The sequence below is a fragment of the Chelonia mydas genome, chromosome 1 (genome assembly GCF_015237465.2).
Source record: "Chelonia mydas isolate rCheMyd1 chromosome 1, rCheMyd1.pri.v2, whole genome shotgun sequence".
Lineage (NCBI taxonomy): Eukaryota > Metazoa > Chordata > Testudines > Cheloniidae > Chelonia > Chelonia mydas.
In genome coordinates, this window is record NC_057849.1 from 174,985,825 (window position 1) to 175,011,035 (window position 25,211).

At 38.6% G+C, this 25,211-nt stretch overlaps 1 protein-coding gene across 28 annotated transcripts in view; it reads left to right on the forward strand.

Annotated features, from left to right (window-relative positions):
• Positions 1-25,211, forward strand: part of ROBO2 (roundabout guidance receptor 2) — a 1,527,115-nt gene that overhangs the window by 1,360,533 nt on the left and 141,371 nt on the right. For 17 of the 28 annotated variants that reach the window (XM_043538357.1, XM_043538358.1, XM_043538372.1 and 14 more), the window contains 2 exons: positions 15,858-15,985; positions 19,291-19,302. In XM_043538357.1, the coding sequence (XP_043394292.1) occupies positions 15,858-15,985; positions 19,291-19,302 (140 nt within the window). The remainder of the gene's footprint in view (positions 1-15,857; positions 15,986-19,290; positions 19,303-25,211) is intronic. The other 11 variants (XM_043538373.1, XM_043538380.1, XM_043538361.1 and 8 more) reach the window with 1 other exon arrangement.

Sequence of the window (25,211 nt, forward strand, 5' to 3'; positions counted from 1 at the left end):
AAAAATTGAATAGAGTTTGTGCAGTGTTTCGTGTCTTCACATTTCCTAGTAAAGTCTAAGAGAGCAGCTGCATAGCCTGTAATTATGTAGCAAGTAATACAGGATTTTTTTTTCCTGAGGAAGTGAAGAGATTTTCAATTACAAGTTAAAATTTATGACACGCTGTAATAACTGTTTAAACCTTTCACACAGAAGAAGATAGCAGTGCCAGCTCTTCATGAGGGTGAGACTTGCTCAGAGAATGTATTTTACAGTTGCCTTAAAAAATGTCTTAAGGAGCAATCACATGGGTTTTTGTTTGTTTGTTTGTTTCTTGTATTCCAGCACAGAACAGCTGGTTGAGCTCTGTAAAGACATCTTTAATAAAATTACAACCTGCACTTGTAAGTTGTATTTACAGACACTGTCTCAGTAGATGAGCATTGTACTAAGGAATGAAAAGTGGCAACTGCACCAGCAGAAAGAGTTATTTATTTTAGATGCCATCCACACAATGGGAGAAGGTAGACAGGGAAACCTTAAATTATACTTCAGAATTAAAGTGGTATGCAGTTTACACAAAGTGCATTGCTAAGTGTTATGAGATTGAGGGTTATTATATGAAACAGCAGAGAAAATCATGAAAAGCAGAGGTATGGTTTGTTATTTACTTAAAATTGACAATGTTCATTTTAGAAATTATTTTGGAAAAATACATGCATCATTTTCTGTTGTTAAAGGATAATCTCTTGTGCTTTTATGTTAAAAAGGCATTATTCAAACCTCTGATTTTATATTTAATTTGATTCATGGATTCATAGATACTAAGGTCAGAAGGGACCATTATGATCATCTAGTCTGACCTCCTGCACAACGCAGGCCACAGAATCTCACCCACCCACTCCTGCAAAAAACCTCTCACCTATGTCTGAGCTATTGAAGTCCTCAAATCGTGGTTTAAAGACTTCAAGGAGCAGAGAATCCTCCAGCAAGTGACCCGTGCCCCATGCTACAGAGGAAGGTGAAAAACCTCCAGCGCCTCTTCCAATCTGCCCTGGAGGAAAATTCCTTCCCGACCCCAATATGGCGATCAGCTAAACCCTTGAGCATATGGGCAAGATTCACCAGCCAGATACTACAGAAAATTCTTTCCTGGGTAACTCAGATCCCACCCCATCTAATATCCCATCACAGGCCATTGGGCCTATTTACCATGAATATTTAATTACCAAAACCATGTTATCCCATCATACCATCTCCTCCATAAACTTATCGAGTTTAATCTTAAAGCCAGGTAGATCTTTTGCCCTCACTGCTTCCCTTGGAAGGCTATTCCAAAACTTCACTCCTCTGATGGTTAGAAACCTTCATCTAATTTCAAGTCTAAATTTCCTGGTGGTCAGTTTATGTCCATTTGTTCTTGTGTCCACATTGGTACTGAGCTTAAATAATTCCTCTCCCTCTCCAGTATTTATCCTTCTGATATATTTATAGAGAGCAATCATATCTCCCCTCAACCTTCTTTTGCTTAGGCTAAACAAGCCAAGCTCTTTGAGTCTCCTTTCACAAGACAAATTTTCCATTCCTCGGATCATCCTAGTAGCCCTTCTCTGTACCTGTTCCAGTTTGAATTCATCCTTCTTAAACATGGGAGACTAGAACTGCACACAATATTCCAGGTGAGATCTCACCAGTGCCTTGTATAACGGTACTAAAATTGATGAAGCAATTGTTGAAGTGAGAGCAATATCAGCACCAACTTCAGTCACAAGTGATAATTTAGACTTAATTAGAAGTTCTCTTTTTGTTCAGGTAAGAATTTGGCTACATTTTGGCCTCAACTATAAAGCCCATGCAGCAGAGGTATCCATGACACATTTTTAAATCTAATATCTTTTTTAGTGCTTGCACATAATTTCATACACATTCTGTGGGCACAAATTCCACCAGTTAGATTTCTGATTTGCATGCATTGTCAGGTAGAGAACTAGTTTCCAGGATTAGCACTTGTAATTTCTGTGGGCACAAAACTGCATGTACAAGATTAGATTTTAAAAAACAGCCCTTTAGTGTCCACAATAGTAGGACTCTTCAGAAAGAGTTTCAGATAAGACTTGTATCAGTTCTTTTAAATGAATAAAAGTCAGAAACTTTCATTTTTAAAAAGGATTTAGGTAGGGCCTGATCCCAAGCACTTATCTTTCCCTTTGACTCCAACATCTCTCAGGATCAGATTTTAAAAGCTGTTTCAGTAAGCAGGTAAGAAACTGTGTAATTGTGAATTCTATTGTACAAAAGAAGCACTACATAACAACATTTATATTTTGTGGATGGAACAGTGAGGTATTTAACTGCAGCCTCCTCTAGATACAACCAAGGGGAGAATGACCTTTCAATGAAATATGAGTTAATAACACTACAGTGCTGAGTGCTTTGGTCGAGTTAATCTTAGTGCAGATTGTAACAAAATGTAGTCTAATGTGTACTGAAAATTAATTAGGGGAAAGACTGTTTTAATGGTGTGATGGATCTAATCTTTGGTTACATCAGCAAATTTCTATTGCAATTAATAACAATTAACCGTACTAAATAAAGGAATCAGGGGGGAAAGGTTTGTCATATTAACTGTAGCACTCACACTATATCACCTTACATCCATTGTGTTTTCCATTCTCAGCATTTTGCTTCCTAAACTAACCATCAGGGAGAGACTGACTCCCTTTATGAGAAGCATAGGGGAGAAAACAGGATGTTCTTAATAGCTTGTCAAAGAGAGATAGTAAAAGAAAGAAATGTAATGTGCTATTTGTATACTTATGTGCAACTGGAGAGACTAGAGGCAGTTTCCAGAGGATGTTGTTGTCCAGAGTTAAATACAGCACATGGCTGGTATATGTTGGTCTATAATGTAACTTGTGGATATTTCATACAACCTAACAGATCAAAAGTAGAGGTCCCAGACCTGCAGTGCAAACATGTGTATTTGCTGCTATCCTAAAACAAGTCAAGTCATTTAAAACTGGGGGAGCGAGGGGTGTCTTATATATAATTCTTAACAAGTATCAAAGTGGTACCCCACTCACCATGATTCTCTCCTGTTGGCCCTTCCCCTACACCTGAGGATTGATTCCCCCTCTCCTTTGTATTTAAGAGTCAACAACCCTCCAGAGAGGTGAGAAACGGAGTTGATACCTCTCAGAGGTGGTATTATTTCAAACTGTCTGTTTGCAGATTCATGAAGACAATCCTGCATTGATGTGATTCAAGTCTGAAAGAATTTATTTACAACCATGTGGCTACAGACTTAAAGTGACCCTGTCAACCGTCAATTTAGTCCAAAGATGCTTTAATTTTGTCACATGGACAACTGGTGTTCTGTGGAGCACTTCCTGCTTCCCCACTGAAAGCTGGTTGGTCACAGATGGTTTTTGGTTTTTCCACTTTTTAATCCTTTTAAAAATCATGAATTCTTAAATTCTGTTGAAATTGATAATGTTCTGGAACTGCATTCCAGCCCAGTGCTATTCCCTTCAAGCATTGATTCTTCCTTTATAATTGTTCTGGTTTTTATTGGATATTAAATAAATGCTGTTGAAAACACAGTGATGTAGAATTGCATTCAAATTAAAAATTCTTAATATGACCTGTTCCAGTCTATTACCCTATGTAATATTGGGAAATTTTGGCTATACCAAACTAAAAAGCTTGGTAATTGGATTGTTTGTAACATTTGCTTCTAACATTCAGAAATGTTGAGCAGGTTCTTAGAGTTCATGCTAAGGAAGCCTGCCTTTATGACATTTACTACCCACTTTCAAGGACATGAAGTAATTTGGGTTTCTGATAAATAATTACACTGCTGGGGTTGACTAATAAGACCATATTTTTTTTTAATTTGTGTGGGGAAAGAATTGCATGGAAACTCTTTCAGAAGAGAAAGAGAAATAAGATGAAAAGGAGTACTTGTGGCACCTTAGAGACTAACAAATTTATTTGAGCACAAGCTTTTGTGAGCTACAGATCACTTCATCGGATGCGTTCAGTGGAAAATATAGTGGGGAGATGTATATACATAGAGAACATGAAACAATGGGTGTTACCATACACACTGTAACCAGAGCGATCATTTAAGGTGAGCTATTATTAGCAGGAGAGCGGGGGAGGGGGGAACCTTTTGTAGTGATAATCAAGGTGGGCCATTTCCAGCAGTTGACAAGAACATCTGAGGAACGGTGGGGGGAGGGAAATAAATATGGGGAAATAGTTTTACTTTATGTAATGACCTATCCACTCCCAGTCTTTATTCAAGCCTAAGTTAATTGTATCCAGTTTGCAAATTAATTCCAATTCAGCAGTCTCTACTTGGAGTCTGCTTTTGAAGTTTTTTTTGTTGAAGAATTGCAACTTTTAGGTCTGTAATCGAGTGACCAAAGAGATTGAAGTGTTCTCCGGCTGGTTTTTGAATGTTATAATTCTTGACATCTGACTTGTGTCCATTTATTCTTTTACATAGAGACTGTCCAGTTTGACCAATGTACATTGCAGAGGGGCATTGCTGGCACATGACGGCATATATCACATTGGTAGATGTGCAGATGAACGAGCCTCTGATAGTGTAGCTGATGTGATTAGTCCCTATGATAGTGTCCCCTGAATAGATATGTGGACACAGTTGGCAACAGGCTTTGTTGCAAGGATAGGTTCCTGGGTTAGTGGTTCTGTTGTGTGGTGTGTGGTTGCTGGTGAGTATTTGCTTCAGGTTGGGGGGCTGTCTGTAAGCAAGGACTGGCCTGTCTCCCAAGATCTGTGAGAGTGATGGGTCGTCCTGTAGGATAGGATGTAGATCCTTGATGATGCGTTGGAGAGGTTTTAGTTGGGGCTGAAGGTGATGGCTAGTGGTGTTCTGTTATTTTCTTTGTTGGGCCTGTCCTGTAGTAGGTGACTTCTGGGTACTCTTCTGGCTCTGTCAATCTGTTTCTTCATTTCAGAAGGTGAGTACTGTAGTTGTAAGAATGCTTGATAGAGATCTTGTAGGTGTTTGTCTCTGTCTGAGGGGTTGGAGCAAATGCGGTTGTATCGTAGAGCTTAGCTGTAGACAATGGATCGTGTGGTCTGGATGAAAGCTGGAGGCATGTAGGTAGGAACAGTGGTCAGTTGGTTTCTGGTATAGGGTGGTGTTTATGTGACCATCGCTTATTAGCACCGTAGTGTCCAGGAAGTGGATCTCTTTTGTGGACTGGTCCAGGCTGAGGTTGATGGTGGGATGGAAATTGTTGAAATCATGGTGGAATTCCTCACGGGCTTCTTTTCCATGGGTCCAGATGATGAAGATGTCATCAGTGTAGCGCAAGTAGAGTAGGGGCATTAGGGGACGAGAGCTGAGGAAGCGTTGTTCTAAGTCAGCCATAAAAATGTTGGCATACTGTGTGGCCACGCGGGTACCCATAGCAGTGCCGCTGATTTGAAGGTATACATTGTCCCCAAATGTGAAAGTAAAACTATTTCCCCATGTTTATTCCCCCATCCCACCCCCTGTTCCTCAGACGTTCTTGTCAACTGCTGGAAATGGCCCACCTTGATTATCACTACAAAAGGTTCCCCCCCCCACCCCGCTCTCCTGATGGTAATAGCTCGGCTTACCTGATCACTCTCGTTACAATGTGTATAGTAACATCCCTTGTTTCATGTTCTCTGTGTATATAAATCTCCCCACTGTATTTTCCACTGAATGCATCCAATGAAGTGAGCTGTAGCTCACGAAAGCTTATGCTCAAATAAATTTTTTAGTCTCTAAGGTGCCACAAGTTCTCCTTTTCTTTTTGCGAATACAGACTAACACGGCTGCTACTCTGAAACCAGAAATAAGATGGATTCTCCACAAACTGGAATTAGGACCAGTAACCACTAGCTCATTGTTACCGTTGGAAGGTGGGACACAGGGAGACTTCCTCTCTTATTTTAAGTATGTCCCCTCCCAGTAAAGGATATGAAGGATGAGTATCTCATTAGAAGAAATTAGAGTTTCCCATGAAACCACTGCAGAAGAATTTTTGTACTGTAAGAACCAACAAACCTCTGACATGTGCCAGCTCTTGTTGTTAGGTCTTGTGCTGAGACCAGTTCAGCAATTGCGAAACAACTGATTTTAATAACATGATTTTGAGTTCAACTGTAACATCAAAAAATGCTTGAATTAGAACATTAACATAATTTCCTCTTTAATGACCACTTTATGCTTTGTTCTTGATTTACAATAGAGATTAGAAAATATTTCAGTTAATTTCACTGACAAGACTACTATAGTTAATCATCACACTTAAGGCAAAGAAGCATAGACTAGCCAACACAAATTCTGTTCATTTCAGAATGTTAACAAGCAGCATGTTCAGATTTCTTTTAACTGTATAGAAGCATGTTTAGTGAATTCAAGATGCTGATCTTGGCTCAGACTTGGTTATTGGATTCCAGCCATTGCTGTATCCTTTTTTTTTTTTTAATTTATAAGCAGAAATTGACACAGAAGAGTATTTCCCCCCTTTTTTAAAGTGAATTTTGTGGCTGTGAAAAGTACAAGATTGACAACCCTGAGACTTGAGAGTCCTCTGTTGACAGATGAATTATGACATGGGCAGCAGTAATGTCCCCAGTGCCTGACAAATGCATTTCAACTCTCATGTAAAGAACCATTTCAGAGCTAGAAGGATAGGTCTCCATGCCAATTCATTATGGATATATCTAGGCTGCAGCTGAGAGCGAGCCTCCCAGCCTGGGTAGACAGACTTCTGGTAGTGGGGCTCATGCTAGTGCGCTAAAAATAACTGTGTGGATGTTGCAGCACCAGGGGAAGCATGGGTCTGAGCATGGATAGCTAGGCTGAGCTGCTGCTGGTGCCACAATGCCACAAGTCTGGCTCACTCCCAGCAGCAGTGTACACATACCCATAATGAATTGGCGTGGAGACCTACCCTTCTTTATGTCAATGGTCCTTTACATCAGCATTGAGGTATATTTGTCAGGCACTGGGGACATTTGTATCTCTGCTGCCCATGTGGCCTCTTATGTCAGACTGCTAACAAGGATGACAATTGGTTCTGATTTTTCTGGCATGGAAAACTGTCTGTCAGGAGCTGAAGTGAGACCACAAAGGTATTTCACTTAGTCATCAGGTGGTAACAATTTCCAGTCAATACTGACCTTGTCTGTAACTGAAAAGGTAATGTAGAGGTGAGGTGAATGACTCCATATGCTTTTAATAAGACCTTCAGCCATTTAGTCAAACACAAACATTTGGTCCTTTGTATATATTTTGGTGTTACGGATTTACTTCACTCTCTGTGAGAGAACTTCTTTGTGAAAAAGAATGGCATCCTGACTCTCTTCTTCCTCACATCCCTTCTGAGCACCTAAACTTTTAAGGCTAGCTTTCCAGCATTGATCACGTCTGTCATAACCATATGGGTAGCCTAAATTCCTTCTTACCTGTAAGGGGTTAAGAAGCTCAAGTAACCTGGTTGGCACCTGACCAAAGGAACCAATGGGGAAAAAAGATACTTTCAAATCTGGTGGGGGGGAGAGGTTTTCTTTTGGGTTCTTTGTTTCTGTGGTCGTTCACTCTTGGGACTAAGAGGGACCGGACATCAATCCATATTCTCCAAATCTTTCTAAACAAGTCTCTCATATTTCAAACTTGTAAGTAACAGGCAGGCAAGGCGTATTAGTTTATCTTTGTTTTCTCAACTTGTGAATTTTCCCTTTGCTAGAAGGAAGTTTATCCCTGTTTTGTTGTAACTTTGAAACTAAGGCTAGAGGGGGTTCCTCTGTGCTCTTTGAATTTTCTGCTACTCTGTAAGGTTAACTACCAGCTTAAGTTTACAGGGGTGATTCTTTTACCTTTTTCTCTTTAAATAAAATCCTTCTTTTTAAGAACCTGACCGATTTTTTCCATTGTTCTAAGACCCAGGAGTTTGGGTCTGTAGTCCCTTTGTAACCAGTTGGTGAGGATATATGCTCAAGCCTTCCCCAGGAAAGGGGGTGTAGGCTTGGGGGAATATTTTGTGGGAATAAGACTCCAAGTGGTCCTTTCCCTGATTGTTTGTTAAATCACTTGGTGGTGGCAGCTATCCCAAGGCAAGAAAGGAATCTGTGCCTTGGAGAAGTTTTAACCTAAGCTGGTAAGAATAAGCTTAGGGGGTCTTTCATGCAGGTCCCCCCATCTGTACCCCAGAGTTCAGAGTGGGGAAGGAACCATGACAACGTCTCTTTCCAGTTACTGTCACTTTTAAAGAAAGAAAACTTAACACGCTTCATTTGTCTTTTGCTATGAATTATCTTTCCCATTCTTTACCCTTTTTTATCTATAACCATCACTTTTGAATTTTGTGTTATTTAGATTTTGAGCTCTCCAGGATGTGTACATACATATATATGTGTGCGTGACTTATGGCACTGTATAAGTATCAATAACAAAAGAATCCATTGCTTTCGGAGAAAAATCACGTGTTACTTCAGAACTTGAAGCAATTATGCACAATGAATGTAACTGTTAGAGTTTAATATTATTTTAACGTATTTCAGGCCACTCTATGAAATGCCAAAAGCATGTGTTGGTTTAAGGCATAGAGAGCATGTGGTTTTGTACTTTATATTGCTGCAATTAATACTGTAAATGGTACTTTAATTATAAAAATGTGCTGATAGCAAACCATAAATGTTTTCAGATGAAGCCAAAAAATTCTTTCCAAGTGTTTAATGTGCCAATAGCAGATGTGAATAATAACTTATGCCACTTAGCTCTGTCCCTGGTCCAGATCTTGGGCCCTACTGTGGCCACTTCACATGGTTTGCAAGTGAAAAACCACCAGGAAGCCATTTTAAATAGCTACCTGAGGATTTCCATGGCATGGTGAATTCCAGGGTGATACAGGAAAAGCATATCAGATCCTATACTGTGTATCTACCCTGCCGCTGGTGTAGGAGGCATAGCCAGGGACAAGGGAGTGTACAGCTAGCCACTTTGTGCAGCAGACTGCCATGGTACACCTGCCCTCATAACGCATTGAGGGCTATTATCGGCTGCCTCAATTTAGAATGGTCCTGAGTTGACTCTAAGGTGCATCTCAAAACCACACCAGCACCTGGGATCCCCAGACTCAAGGATACATAAAGGTTATTTAAAGCTCTGTGTGTGTGTGTGTTTTATGTTTATATATACACACACCCACATATAAAGGTAAGTTAAAGCATATATAAACTGTCAGCACACTATTGTACAACTGTCATTTATCAAAACCAGCAACAATGAGTGCATTCATATATGCCAGAGACTGCTAAATTTCACAGTCAGAATCACCCAATTTCTATTAGAATTTCCTCACCAGCAATGTTTTTTCATCTGCACACTTTCTCTTTTTTCTCGTTTATTAAAGCCAGACCCATTCTAACTGTGACTTGTAGAACAGGAAAAATTTTATGTGATGTTTTAAAGTGGCTGTTTTGTATCCACACATATATCTTATATATAACTCACTTCTGTGCTGCCTTCAGATCTGAGCTCCCAGACAGCAGCTGCAGAGCTGTCTGCAACCAAGGGAGGTTCCCAGAGGTGGGTCTTACCCAGCCCCAGGAATGGCCCAGTGCATGATAGGAATCCCCTGCTGGGGTGTCCCCAGACCTGCCCCTCCCTGGTTCCTGTTCTAGCACTCAGGGGCTAAAGGGGTCTTGGGCAGGCTGTTGCTGGGGGACCAGGCTCTGCCCCCTCAAAAGTGATGACCCCCCCATCCTGTGATCCTCACTTCTGCGCTGCTGCTGGTGCCATTTAGCTGCCAAGCTTTGAAGGCAGCACCACCGCCAGCAGCAGCGCAGAAATAAGGGTGGCAATCCTGCAACCTCCCATGACTCCCTTTTGGGTCAGGACTCCCACGGTTACAGCACTGTGAAATTTCAGATGTAAACATGTGAAGTGGTCGGATGTGGTGGAGTGCACCTGTAATCCCAGCTTTCCATTATAAATTAACTTCATTTTCTTGGAACTTTTCTTTTTTGCTTGTTAATTAGCCTGACCAAAAAAAAAAAAAAACTATAGGCTTATAAAATGGAGCAAAATATCTCAATTTTTGTAGTAGCTACAAGAAGTCTGCACACACACTCTCTTTTTAATAAAGATAATGTCACAAACATACTTTGGAAAAAATCCATAGATGGCATGAATGGTTGTGACTTCATTTAAGTCAGTTTCACCAATTTGCACCAGTGAAAGATCTGGTCCTTCCTCTTGGAAACTGCTTTCTGCAGAGGCCATGACTTTCTATGGGCCACATTTGGAGAACTGTATGAATGCTAAAATTCATGCCCATTGATGAGTCTTATCTGAATTCACAATTGCAGTGATTGAATACACAGTCAAGGGAAATGCACGCTCACATCACCAGTTAGACATTTACCAGGCCATCTATGAGTGTAATGACTGCAGCTGCAGACACAATTGTGCTAATTGTGCATGCAAAGTAGGCATGTAAGCACATGTGTATTTTCTATGCATGGACATTTTTGGAAATCTTGCCTTCAATGTGTTTTGTAAAGCACTGTGTACATTTATTACACTCTAAGGAAACAGAAGATAGCAAATCCAAAAACCTTCATTTTAAGAGTCACCTACACAGCATTTGAATTATCAAAAGTTTTATCATTTCAGTGCATTATCTCTTTTTATTTGTTAAGTGCAGACAGATGATTGGGTACTGAACAAAACACAAATAAAGTTTTAGAAATGGGGCAAAACCATGAGCAGCGGAGAAGAAAAATAATTTAACTCAAGATTTTTTATTTTTTTATAAATTCAAACTAGTGCATGACAGTAACCTCAATATATTAACTATTTTTAAGCATTGTAGATTAATTTGTTTTGTTTTATTTATTATTTGGTGAAACAGATGGTAATGGTTTTGTCACAGTTTTCTTTTCTTTCTTTTCATTTCCCCACTTTGTCACAGCTGGTTACCAATCAATCTCAATTCACGGTACAGTGATGATAGCACATGTTGTCCGGGGGCCAAATCTGATTGGGTTGCATTTTTTCAGCAGTGTTTCATATCAGAAAAAAACATGTCTGCATGGCAGGGACTGTCAGCACACTATTGTACAACTGTCATTAATCAAAACCAGCAACAATGAGTGCATTCATATATGCCAGAGACTGCCAAATTTCACAATCAGAATCACCCAATTTCTATTAGAATTTCCTCACCAGCAATGTTTTTTCATCTGCTTGCTTTCTCTTTTTTTCTCATTCATTAAAGCCAGACCCATTCTAACTGTGACTTGTAGAACAGGAATAATTTTATATGATGTTTTAAAGTGGCTGTTTTGTATCCACACATATAATGACTGCTTATTTAAAAATCCTCTCTCAACTCAGTACTGATGGCTGAAGAGTAAGCTAGAGTGAAAGGTTAAGTACCTCAAACTGTTTAACAAAAGAACTATTTAAAAGCTATTAGATGACAGTAAATACATATAACTACACATTAGGGGCTACATATTATAGTTAATTTTGGCGTCAGCTTGGGTAACAGCCAGTAATATTCAGGTAGTATATTGAAAGGTGTTTCTTGACACTATGCATATTGTGCAAGCATTGGTTGTGACTCCGTAGTTAATTAAGATTGAGCTGATTTTTTTTCCTTAACACCAAGATTCAGCCTTTTTGCTATACACAAAGACAATGTATCATCCCCAAATTTACCCTACTTATTCTCTGAGTACAGAATGAATGTTCTAACATTTTAAAAGTTCTTCCCTTAATAAGTTTGAGATACAATTAATTTTAAAATGGGTGCTGTAAGAAATTTAGCCTTCATTATCAGACCGTTTTCTGTCCTGAATGATCTTAATAATGGAGTAACCCAGACCCTGCAAACTTTTCATAAAGTTAAAGCTCCTTGAAATCTTATGTATGGGCTACATTTGAAGAATGATATTGTAATTAAGCTAAGTTATTGTATTTACTTGTTGTATTTAATTAGATAGGGTTGGGTCAGTGACTCAGGCCATTCTTAACTGGAGCCATGATGGAATCAATCATCATTGCGTGCTAATATTTTGTTGGTAGAAATGGATCAGTGACATGAGGAAGTCTGTGTATGTGTCAAGAGTTTTCACTGATAAATTACTTGGCTGCTAGTTGTCACTATTAAACGTTATGTCACTGCATGCTAGCAAATGAAGTACCAAATTCCCCAGTCTGTGCTGTCATCTTTGCACTGCTCCAGGTTTACACACACACACACATTCTCACACACACACACACGGTTTAAAATTGATGCTATGTATCTTCAGTTCACTAAAGATATCACATGGTAGCAGTCTCTCTGGGGCTCTAGGTTATTGTTCATATATGACATTTTTAATGTTTAAATACTTGTAATATACCATTCATCAATAGTAAGGGACAGGGGTCCAGTTCTCGTGTGTTAGAATGGACTATCCCAGAGCCTTCAGAACCTTAAGGTCTGAGCATGGCCATAATTTGGTCAGGTGTGATGCTCCAGAGGGTCAGTGACATGAATACAGATGCAGGGGATCTTGCCTTCAAAGTTAGATGCAAGCTTTTTATAATAAAAGATACTGAATTTTCGTATTGGGAGAAGGCAGTTTGAATTGGTTAGATTGTTCACCATCCACAACAGTTCAGTGGGATATGACTTTACAAAGACCATGGTGGAGGAGAAGAAAGATTCAATGTCCCCACCCCTTATTGCACCGGGTCATTTGTGCTGCTGTGAATCAGATTCAGAGCCAATTTTCCTTCAGTCTCCTTACCGCCTGCTTCATCTGTCAAAGTTTATCATTCAACTGTGGTGACTTGTGCGGACAGTGTGGATGGAACAGATGACTGTGGGGCATTGCATCAATGTTTTAGGACACCAGATGGTTGTAATGTCCCACGAGTGCCTCCATGCACTGGTCTAGTTGCTGGATGGCATGCTCTTTCAGGATGGTCCAGAAACCCACTGAGGCCCTGGCGGGTGGGCAGGCAAGAAGGCCTGGACCTCAGTTTGAAGTAATTGATGATTGGATCTTGATAGGGACATGTTTACTCTACCCCTCAAGTGTGTGATTAAGGTTGTGCTCTAGTCCTGCGTTCTGGTATGCCAGGCTGCTGGCTTTTTCACCTAGTAGCCTTTGCACAATCTGCATGATGGACAGGTGCAAGCATAAAGGCTGCTGAGGCTTACAAGGCAGCTGGCTGGCATGTCAGGACCAACACATCCATGAGACGAAGAGGAGCAAGTCAGCTGCAGCCCACAGCAGACTGCAGAGTTGTGTCCCAGACTGCCTGCATTAGAGTTCAAACAGTCAGTCAGGCACAGTCCTGCTGCCTGTCTGGTTTTAGCCCAGCAGTGGTGAGAGTGCCACTTGGATGTTATCTTGCCTTAAAAAACAAACAAACAAAAACATTTCAGCAAAATAAATGGCCAGTTGCTGCCCCGCACTGTAGGTTTTTTTCCTACCCTCACCTAATCTCTATGTGGTAGCAAGTCTTAATTTCAGAATATTTTACGGGAACTGAATGTGGCCCCACGTGTCTTACTCCTCTAGAGCTGGCCCTGTGTCAAGGAAATAAGTATTCTCTCTTGTCTGTAGCAGTTTGTTTGCCAAAGACAGTAGCTTCTCCATCAGTATAAGAAATGGGTGTTGTATTCTTGTGATTTTATGGAAGTTATTGCTTCCATTTGCCTTTCTCTCCCTATGAAACCAGTGATTTCAATTTGCCATTGACTGGTGCAGCACAGTGTGCAAAATTACATAATTCAGTGCAACATCCCAGAAGAAATGTGCCATAATAACTGTATATAGCTTTTAAATGCATATTTACAATAGCTTAGTACTGCTCAAGGAACGGAGGGCCAGATTCTCCGCTGTCATAATTTTTAACCTCAGTGGAATTATGCCAACAGCAAATATGGCTCTAAGTTTCTGGAATACACTGCAGCACCCTCCCGCTTTTCCCTCTGGCATATCATTTATGCATCGGATAAATCTGAAATACTGAATAAAAGTACACCAAAATATGATTCCTAAATAAATGACAAGTACTTACACACCATCCTGCACACCAGTAATAGAATGGTTAGCCTCAGTTGTTCTTTTTGTTATTTTTATATGGCTTCTTACCTAATGAATTTATTGAGAATGAAAGGAAATGATCTCAGATCACAATAAAAGGTCTGCACAATATGAAATAAGGGGATTCTGATTTTTAATTATCCCTGAAACTATTAATTTTAATTGATAATTTGAGCTTTACTTGGCAAAACTGATCTTTTTACAGTATTTCAACATGTAGAACTCATGGGTTAATGTTCCAGTAATTTTGTTAGTATACTGTTTAACATCCCAGTAGCTTTACTATATATTGACTGCATCTATTACAAGTACAAACTAAAAAAGTAATAACAATACATAATAATTAGCATGTACACAGAAATTAACATCTGGGGTTCTGAAATGGTTTACAAGTATTAATAACTTCAGCCTCACACTACACAACCTCACAATACTCCAGAGGGAAGTAGTTGAATTATGCCCTGATTCAGCAAAACATTTACACATGTGCTTAAATGCCATTTAAATTATGTCAGTGCTTAATTTCTTTGCTGAATTGGGACCACAGTCTCCATTCTACAGATAAGTAAATGGAGGGAGAGTGCAAATTGAATCATTATTCAGGGTCACAAGGTACGTCTTTGAAGATCTAGGTATAAGACTCAGCTCCCTCTAGGTCCAGTCTCGTACTTTAGTCTCAAGAGCATCCTTCCCCCTTAGGGTTGACAAATCTGCAACTGAATCTTATGGTCACAATCAGTTAATTTCAGGTTGTTAGTAGGGTTGTTATCTCCGAACAGAATGTTTATTCAAGGGAACTATTTCAGGAGTAAAATATACCTCATAAAAATCGTTGTGGGACTTAGAGTGCCCATTGAAATCAGTAAAAGACAAAGACTCTCATTGATGTCAATGGATCAGGCCCTAAAACATCCATAATATTTTATCAAGTGAGTGTTTTTCAGGATGACAGCAATTGAAATCTGAATATCTTTCAGAATTTCACTTTAAAAAAAAAGCTTTACAAATGAATGGTCACTGCATACTGAAGTACGCACACTGTGCAGATACATTCTGAATAGCTTTAGAGCTAGCATAAGAGTAAGTAACAACAAGAAAGAAAAAACAAAAGGAGAAAAATGCAAGGAAAATGTTTGTTTCTTCTTTGTTAAAAAAAAAAGAAGTAAAACTCCTCTCCCTATTCTGTTGAATTATTACATTGTGCTTCTGGGAAACTTATGTGTGTCTTGCATACAAACTGTCACTTTGCAAAGCCTGTGTTTACAATGTACATTGTGCATAAATGAGTGCAATGTAATTTCCTGTCCCACCCTCCTTCAGGGGCTGACAATTTTTACTAGGGACCTGTTAGGGGAAAACTGTTTTTAAAGCAGCAGAAGTAAAATATGCAGCTCATGCAGTTAAAGCCATAATAAACCTAAGCTGTCATATATTGATAACTGATGCCTGATAGCTTAATTTTATCATATTGCTCTAGATCAAGGGCAGAGTGAGTGATATTATTAATAAAGCCCTAATACTGAGTGAACATAGCAATACTAATTTTATGGCTGTAAAGTTTTTAACTAATGCATAGTGCAATAAAAATGTCATGAAGATGAATGCCTGGTGGAATTATCTAACTCTAGATAATAAATTATCTTCCAGAGATATATCCAAGATAGAATCAGATTGGTAAACTCCAGGTGAGAAATTTTGCCATGTCTATCGTCAGCTACATAACGTCTTTCCTTTTCCTTATTTCTATAATGCAGATATGACATCAAAGATGATTACACCTTGCGCATTAAAAAGGCCACGAGCACAGACGAGGGAACCTACACATGCATTGCTGAGAATCGAGTTGGAAAAGTGGAGGCCTCTGCTACCCTCACAGTTCGAGGTGAGTGCTACAGTACGTGAGAGAGTGTCATGTTTCAGTGTCATTTTCCTACACAGTGGGCCAGATCCTCACCTGGAATAAGTTGGCCTAGATCCATCACAGCCAATGGAGCTATACTGATTTTCACCAACAGTGAAATCCTTGTCCCATTGAAGTTAAGGGCAAAACTCCTATAATGGAACAAAGATTTCATCCCAGCTGAGGATCTGTCCCAGTATTTGTAACTGAAAGCATGAATTCATATGTATGTATGAGTCTAGTTGTAGGTTTTATTGTATTTTCTCCCCTGTGTAGACTGTTTGTCCATGTTCCTTTCTGTAATAAAATTAGAACAACTTAAGTCAATGTATATTTATTTTATTTTCTAAATTTTGAACATTTCATAATGGAGCCATCTGCCATTTATTTTCACATGACAGACTAGTGCCATCCCAAGAAATAAGAGACTTGGTTAAGTATAATAAGTTAAAGAATAACATTTTCCTCTGAAAATGCCTTTGGACACTGGTACCCACCTAATGTTTACATACTGTAGTTGGATGTTTACATACTGTAGTGAGGAGGTTTAAAATCCTAGCATCCTAATGAGTTTGTAGAAAGTACTTTGTGACAGTACATACGGAGATGTTAAATATTATGGAGAGAGAGGAAAAAATATGAAAACATATTTCCATAAGAGTATATAAAATATAATAGTTAAAATATTGTTTGTTTCATTCAAAAAAGATAAGCCGCAATTTTGATACAATCGGTATCACACTGACACTATTTCACAGTTTATTGGTGCATGATGAAGGGTTTCAGTAGAGCTGTGAAAGGTTAATAAAAACATTTTTAGCTTCATCTTCTCCCCCCCCCATTAAATCAAATGTTCAAAATCTCTATGGATTGCTTTATTAGAACAGGGGTCAACTGACCCAAGAGGCCGACTTCCATTTCCATCCATTTAATACATGGACACAGTTCAGTTTAATTTGCTGAATTCAAAGAAAAAAAGTCACCCAGTGGCTTTGCAAGGGGGGAGATGTTAGTATATAACAAAGAAAAGAGAGTATTGTGATAATCCATCTGCTAAAATATTGCCATAATGTCATTTTAGATAATAAGTGATAATGTGGCTTTCTTGTTGTAAGCTGAAAATGGCTTTACATGCTATTTGTTTGTGATGAGGATTGTTCTTCCATTTTGTAATTTGATAGAAATAGGCACAAGAATTAACTCTCAAAAAGTGTGCACTTCCTTTGTCACAGAAGGAATCACAATACCCAATAAATCTGGCCATTAGTTTAGTGGCCTTAAATTCTCCTAGAACTGTGTCCACTGTATACATTATCGGGTCAAGCCTTTCTTTTTACTAACCTAGCCTTGTGATATGAGCAATGGCTAGAACAAAGCAAAAATCCTCTGAACTCACTGGAGCTTGAACTTGACCAAATTAAGGTGGAAAAAGGAAATATATAATTTAATCGATTTTCCTACACTCAAGAAGATTTCCCATTATCTTTTCTTCTTGGCTTTATAATCTAAAGGCCATAGGCAGAGTGTTTATTCAATACAAAAAAGCCACTATATTACAAGCATATTAAACATTCAGGATGTGACAGAAAATGAGAAAAGCTAAGAAATTCAATGTTGAATGCTCGGCACTCTAGGCTGTTTGGAAACAAGGAACCCCTAAGAAAACTTCCTTTCATTTCAAAGGGATCAGGATTGGTCCTATTTTAATTAATGAAGGTCTTAACCCTGAACTACCAAACTTTTGTTAGCTTGTGTCATTACTGTATTTAATAAAAGTTATTATTTGAAATTACCTTACTTTCATCATATTCACTTTGTCCCATGAAAAGGGGGGAAACAACTCACATGCTTTAGAATTTACTGTGTGGGGTGGCCCTAATTCTGTGTAACCTACGTGTCCATTGAAAACCCAGTGCTGAAGTTACATGTGCATGCGCGCGCACATACGCAACCTGCCTGCCACAGTTTAATACCCAGCTCGCATCCATGGCTCCATTTGACCTCATTAGCCACAGGTGATGGCAGAATTTGAATTCCCTGACTGTACCCTCAGCCCTGTGGTTCGGAAGTTGCAGTTCTGTTCTACCTCTTGTCTTTCCAGTACACGAAATGGGAGGATATTTCATATTGCTGAAACCCATGAAGCCTAACAAAGAGAGGAGAGGATGGATGTTGGCATGCGCTGAAGTGTGTAGCAGATAGGAAATGGTTAAAGGGAGTGGTTGTTATGACAGACAGGGCTTAGGTCATAGGAGGGGTGAAAACTGAATAGGCCTGAACGGTACTTTACATGGGGGCTCTTGAAAACATAGGTTTGACCCTGGTCTCTGAGCCTAAATGAGCAAATGAAACTGGTTGCTTATACAATCTCGTAGCTCCTCAGTTGGTAACACTCATTCTATTGCTAAAATAGGGTAAATTTCATCTTCCCAGATTTTAATCTCAAGTGAATTTCCTGTCCAGATTTTAAGCTCCTCTAAAAGGGATGTCTGTATTTTAATAACAGCGAGCCTGACAGCCCTCTCCCCAACTCAAGTGCAATGAAGAGCTCCTACTATAATCAAGAAATCACTTGTTGCAGCAACTGCTTTCAATCTCAATATAAGTCTGAAGCAGAATTAACCTGTCAATCATTCAGCAGCAATTTTTTAGGAAGTAGAAGTTTATCTAAGCAGTAATTTGGGCGGCTCTGAATTGAAATCTCTGTGGCCATTCCAACCTATTTGTTATATTTTCATCAGCCCTGTCAGTGAAGAAAAAGTGATGTGCTGTAAGCTTTCATGGATAGGAAAATGGTGTCTTGGGCTTTTCTCCAGCTCTTACTGCAGTACTGACTGGCCATGCTTAAAATTCAATTGGTATTTAAATCAGACAGTGATGCCTTTCATTTATTGGCATGACATTTGCCAGTCTGTGGCTTGAATGGATGTATTCATCAGGGCCTAGAAGTTTGTGCTAATGCAAAGCTATTTTACTTCAATCAAGCATTAACAGTGATACTTGATGACGACATATGAACCTATCAAAAATGTTTCTCAGATGATTGGTTCCAGCCAGCTTATTCAGAAGCTGTGTAACTGCTGTCTCAAAAAAAAAATGTAATAACAGTAACTCTCAATTAAACAATAAAGTCGGGCCTCTTACTTACACTGACATTGGTGAGTTTAGAGATCGCTGGAGTGTCCATAGTTAAATGTAACATTACATGTCATGCATTCTGACAGATTTTCTTTTCTTTTTTTTAATTTCTTTTTTATGTTCTCACCACACCATTGTAATGTCTACAGCTCGCCCTGTTGGTAAGTAACCATCCTTCTATCCATTTTCGCATGGCTTCACGCAATGCTTCATCTTTCATTTGCAGCAGCATTTGACTGACTTAAGCACTGATCATTAATAATAGTGTTTAATAGTGCTAACTTTCTAATGCTAGCCAACTGATTTTGACTGGGCAAGAAGTGCTATCTCTGAATTTTTTATTACTTCTAGAATATCATATGTAATGGCATTTGACAAATCACTAACAAATCAACAATTATATCACAGAGGGATGGGGTGTTAATAAGCCAAAATTACTAATAGGATAATTCTTAACAGTTTGTGGAGGTGTGTTAAGGACTTGACACAAAGGCCATTGAAGTCAATGAAAAACTCCTATTGACTTCAAATGGCTTTGGATCAGGCACTAAATGAGCAACCCATTATTTTTTTTTTTATGATGTAAAGAAAGAAGCACATGCTTTGCATGTCCTGTGTCTTTTGTACCTGTGTAAAATCTTTGAAACATTATAGTGGATTGTAACCCGGTCTTGAATTGAAGAGAGGATGGAATGGATTCCCCTTCCTGTTGGGGGAGTTCTTCGTCCTTCTATTTTGCCTTTGGAGTGCACAAGATGGCCGCAAATGAAAATAGTGTGCATGCTAATACAATGTGCATAGGAAGGCTGGCCCTGCATCACCATTTGCACTTTGAATACCCCTTCAGCAAATTCAGATCCTGGTGATTTCTTGCAAAACTTTGGTTAAATTTTAAAGATTGAGCAAAATGAAAAAGAAGCTTGTCACTCACTGAAACTTATTCTTGTACTGAAAAATATTCCAAGGAAATACATTTTCTTTTTGTTGTTTTCATTAATGGCTGTGCACTCCATGCTCAGGGGGATTTGCTAGACATTTTTTTCCACATAAATTACTATTGTGAATGTCATAGTTGGTAGCTATGTTGTTTTTTAGAATAATGATTTAATTGTTTTAGTCTTTTATATAAAGAATTGGCTTCACTGCAGTGTCAGCTGGAGTTATCTATACTCAAGTGTAGCTCAAGTGAGAGTGATCAGACAGCAGCAGTTTGTATTAGCAGCTCAGAGTATTTGAGCTCCCACTGCACTCGGCAGCGCTCGAGCTTCCACAAACACCCCTTGATGGGCCAGCGAGTTTAAGGTTAAAGCACCACTTGACTTGAGCTACAGATTTTTGTGTGTGTATGGGCTTCGGTTAGGGACGACACTTGTTATATCTTGAGCTAATGCTGTTGTGAAGATAAACCTTTAGCATCAGAAATTAGTGTTTATCTTAATAAACACTCCTGAAAGGTACAATCCTTTACTCAGGCAAAATTCTCATTAGCGTTGCAACTGAGTACGGTTTGTAGGGTTTGACATTAAGTTTGTATACACAATTTGGAATTTCTTAAGCTGACTCTGAGCCTGATTTACACAAATGACCTCAATTAAAATCAATGCAATTACACCACTGTGAAAATGGAGTAAAGTTGCTGTGAACTGGGCCCTTTGTTTGGGAGATGACTGTGACTCAGGCCTGGTCTACACTAAAAAATGTTTACCCAGCTGTGTTGCTCAGGTGTGTGATTCACAACTCTGAACGACATAGTTAAGCCGATCTAACCCCCCTCTCCGACCCCGCCTGTGAAGACAGCACTAGGTTGATGGAGGTTAGAAAAGTACTACTAATAAACACATTTTAGTTCAGTGGGAAAGCCAGTATAAGAAAACAAACATTTTGTTTTGGAAAGCTTTCTTTTTTCTCATCCTTAAAAGAGAAGGAAGAAAAAATTCATAAGCCAAGGCTGTTTGGGCTCTATAAAGACTATATTAAAAAAAATATCTACAAGGAAAGTAATAGACTTTTGCTGTGTCGATGCTTCTTCTTATTTCAACACATTTATCCTCTGGTTTTGAATTCTTTAGATCCTGAGGTCACAATTCCAGCTCTTAAGCTTGTACTGAATCTCCTGATCTTAATTTATTCTATTTCCGAGCACATGACTCCTTCACAAGGGTGCACTCTGGTCAGTTTTACATTTACCACACTAAAATTGTTTTATTTTGTTACAAGTAGTCATTTGGTACAAAGAAAATGTCTCCCTTATTTGACTTACTGAGATGGCCATAAAATAGAGTGAGTTGTTTTAAAATAATTACTGTTTAGTACAGTAGTTGTCAAATTATTTAATTCGCTGAGAATAATGTAAAAACATCAGCCCTAATCATATCAAATGTAAAGAGCTACCACACAAATTTTCTGGGCTAATGGTTGTGAATTGCTTGATTTTTATCATTCATGTATAATTGAATAACTTTACAAGAAGTCTCAACAACAACAACAAAATACTTTCCCCACAATGCAATATATGCAATTACTGTTCTTGATCAGTTAGCTGAGGTGGGCCAGATTCACAAGGTTCAGATCTCTATTTCACTAAGTTTAGTAAATTTACATCAGGGATTTGGGTCAAGCCAATCTCTACCAACTGGTAATAAGATTATAGATTATGATAAAAGGTAATGGTACTGTTGATTGCTTAATGTTAAAATATCTAGACCGCTCCTAGAAACTTATGCCTTATGCATTATTTTTTAATTGTGGTATATTTGCATGCACGGAACAACAGCTGCATGCAGTGTAGAATTTGAAGGATTTTGTTCTTTCATCCCATTCATGTACCGGAAGAGGTTCTGGCACTCTTTATTTCTGCTTATGCTTCAGGAGAAAAGCATCTTTAAAAAAAAACAAACCTGGACAACAAAACCAGGATATTATTTAATGGAATGTTCCTTGAAATGCAAAAGAGGAGGAATTTTAATGTTCGAAGTACTTTTAATTTTCAGTTCAGTTTTTTCCATGATAGATTCAAATATATATTTATTGAATTTATTATTCAGAGTTTTCTTTAAATTTCATCTGGAGTAGAAAAATTCAGGGCTGAATTATTTTTGTTGCTCACCATCTTTTGTTCAAGCAGCTAGTAGCATATAGTATGCAAAAATGAAGCATGGTACTGCCTGAGGTAGATGGCAGCTTGTGAATTTTTAACAGTTCTTTACCAGATTACTCATCATGTTGTGATTTGCTGCTTGAAATAAATGTGTTGCCAATCTCCCAAATAGATGTTCTCTTTATTTATAAGCTTTTGAAAGATTTCCTATAGGAGTTACAACAGATGGGTTTAGGAAGCGGGATATTTATCCCTATTTAGGCCATTTACTTCTGTTCTTTCACTCATCAGATGCATTTTCCAGATGAACAAGTTAATATTTTCACACATTTTCATTTTTGCTGTGTTTCTTATGGCAATCACACATTAGAAAAACTATGAAAAGCCACCACCAAAGTTGGGAAGAACCAGAAAGATTAATCAATCCCACAAAAAAGTATCATTGGCCCAGTCTTCACAAGTAACTGCTAAACTGTTTTGCCTGAGATGGAAAACTTGCAGAAATAAAATTAAGTTCAAAAAGAAGAAAATCAACTATGTGTCTGATGCTTCTGATTATCTGCCTTTTTTCTGATCACTCAGTAAGTCACTTCAGATCAAAAAAGTACTCAGTTTTCAAATTAATTGCCTATATCCAGTTGAAAGTACAGTTCTTTGCATTTCAGTTGCATTGTAATAGGTCAAGTCACCTTGATTTATGATATGACTTGACTTTCCAGAAAAGAATGCATCAAGAAGTTGGATTTCATTTTCAACTTGTATAAAAAAATCTAACTGCAATTAACTAAAAATGGAGGGTTCTTCTAACATGGGGTAGGCAGATACATATAGATAAGTTGCCTACTTCCATTTGCCATGTGTAATACTAATTAGATATGATCTATTCAAATTTAAGTGAAATGTAACTTTTTGATGCATTATACTCTGTTCTGGGAAGTTGTCACATTGTAAATCAACCTGGCACAACTTATTGGCCTATCTGAAATGTTGCAGCACAATATATCTGAAATGCAAAGAACTGTATTTTAAACTAAGTTCACTTTGTGGTTTGAAATGTCTTTGTTTAGATGATAAGTGAAGAAGATGTTTCTTTCCCTGCAGCAAACCCTATATACTGTGAATGCTGTGTCATGGAAATATCACAGTTCACATGGGACTTTCAGGAATTATACATCATTATCAGAAATGCTGATTGGTGAGCTCCCACTTCGAAGAATTGTGCCATCTTTCGGTGGCAGAAATTCTGATAACTACATCAAAGGGCGACATGTCTGCTGTTGCTGTCTGTAGAGATTTGGCGGTTAACCAAGGCAACAACAGACATTTTGCAGCTAGCTCTTCCCTAAATGGAAAGTGAGTGAGCTAGAATGATTCTTCATTATTTATTAACTGGTGAACACTTTAGACAGAACAGTGATGAAATCAGAAAATAGAGTAAACCTAATCACAGGGCAACATGCACATTTCCTTGGGTTTTAGTAAGAAAACAAAACACTGAGGCAGTTTGTCCAGGCAGTTGTTATCCTTTTTAGATCTACTGGCCAAACCTTCATATCCACATGCAGTTTTGTGCTGAGGCAAAACTCTCATCGCCTTTCAGGGAAGTTTTGCCTGAGTGAGTGTTAAGTGAGGACTTGGCCTTGTAGCAATACAGCATTTATGACATGTCCAAACTGGATTTTTGCTGCACCTTTATTGGCTAGTAGTGCCATAGAGACCCAAATGGCTCAGGTAAGATTAGCACTGTCAGTTGTGGGAACAACAAGCTGATCACCAAACAGTAAAATGCTGGACCACAAACCTCTTCACCTCAAAATTTCCCAAAGTCATCTGTTTTCTCTGTTTAGGCTTCCACGAGTGTTTGCCAAATATGTGCCAAAGTCATGATGGACCATTACAGAGTCCCAGATTGCTACAAGTACAAGTATTCATGGAGAGCTTCATTAATGATTGTTGGACCCCACAAAGATTTATACTTTCTGCTTGCATCCACAATTTGGGATGCTTATTATCTGAAGCTTATATGAACTTAGCCAACTCCATTGTGGACATTGAAATCAATGGGAGTCTTTCCCCTGACTTCAGTGGGGTCTGGGTCAGTCTACACAAACTGGGGCTTGTCCACACAAACATGAAATTCACAGCAAGCTGGGGTATGACTCTACCATGCATTAGCCTTTCAAAGACTAACTGTCTGTATGGACCCTGCCAATATGGATTGATAAGTTGTTAATGCACTTTGATCTGCTCTCATTTGATCTTCTCTCTGTTCCTTCAAAGAGAGAGGGGTTTGTGTGTGTTTCTCCAATTTTTTCAGAGACCGTCTGCTTTTTGTACCACATGAAATCACAGAACAAGATAAGAATAAATATTTTATTATTTATGAACTTCAGACTCTGAAATTAAATTGGAGATAAAAACAATTAGTCTTGGAATCAAGATGCTTCTGATGTGATAATAGAAGTCAGATCTTTTCCAAATAATTCCTTTTATTCTTACTATAAAATCCTAATGGTGGAAAAATCCATCCAAAATATCTGTTTGAGTTCCATCATCTATGCCTGGGGCTTTATTACCTTTTCTAGGTAAGGACCCCAGTCCAGTGTAAGACAGTATGCATCAGCTACCCTCTCCCCATCCAAAGAAGAAAAACTGGGAGACAAATAATACATAGGTTTCAGAGTAGCAGCCGTGTTAGTCTGTATTCGCAAAAAGAAAAGGAGTGCTTGTGGCACCTTAGAGACTAACAAATTTATTTGAGCATAAGCTTTCGTGAGCTACAGCTCACTTCATCGGATGCATTCAGTGGAAAATACAGTGGGGAGATTTATATACATAGAGAACATGAAACAATGGGTGTTACCATACCCACTGTAAGGAGAGTGATCACTTAAGATGAGCTATTACCAGCAGGAGAGCAGGGGGGTGGGAGGGGGGAAACATTTTATAGTGATAATCAAGGTGGGCCATTTC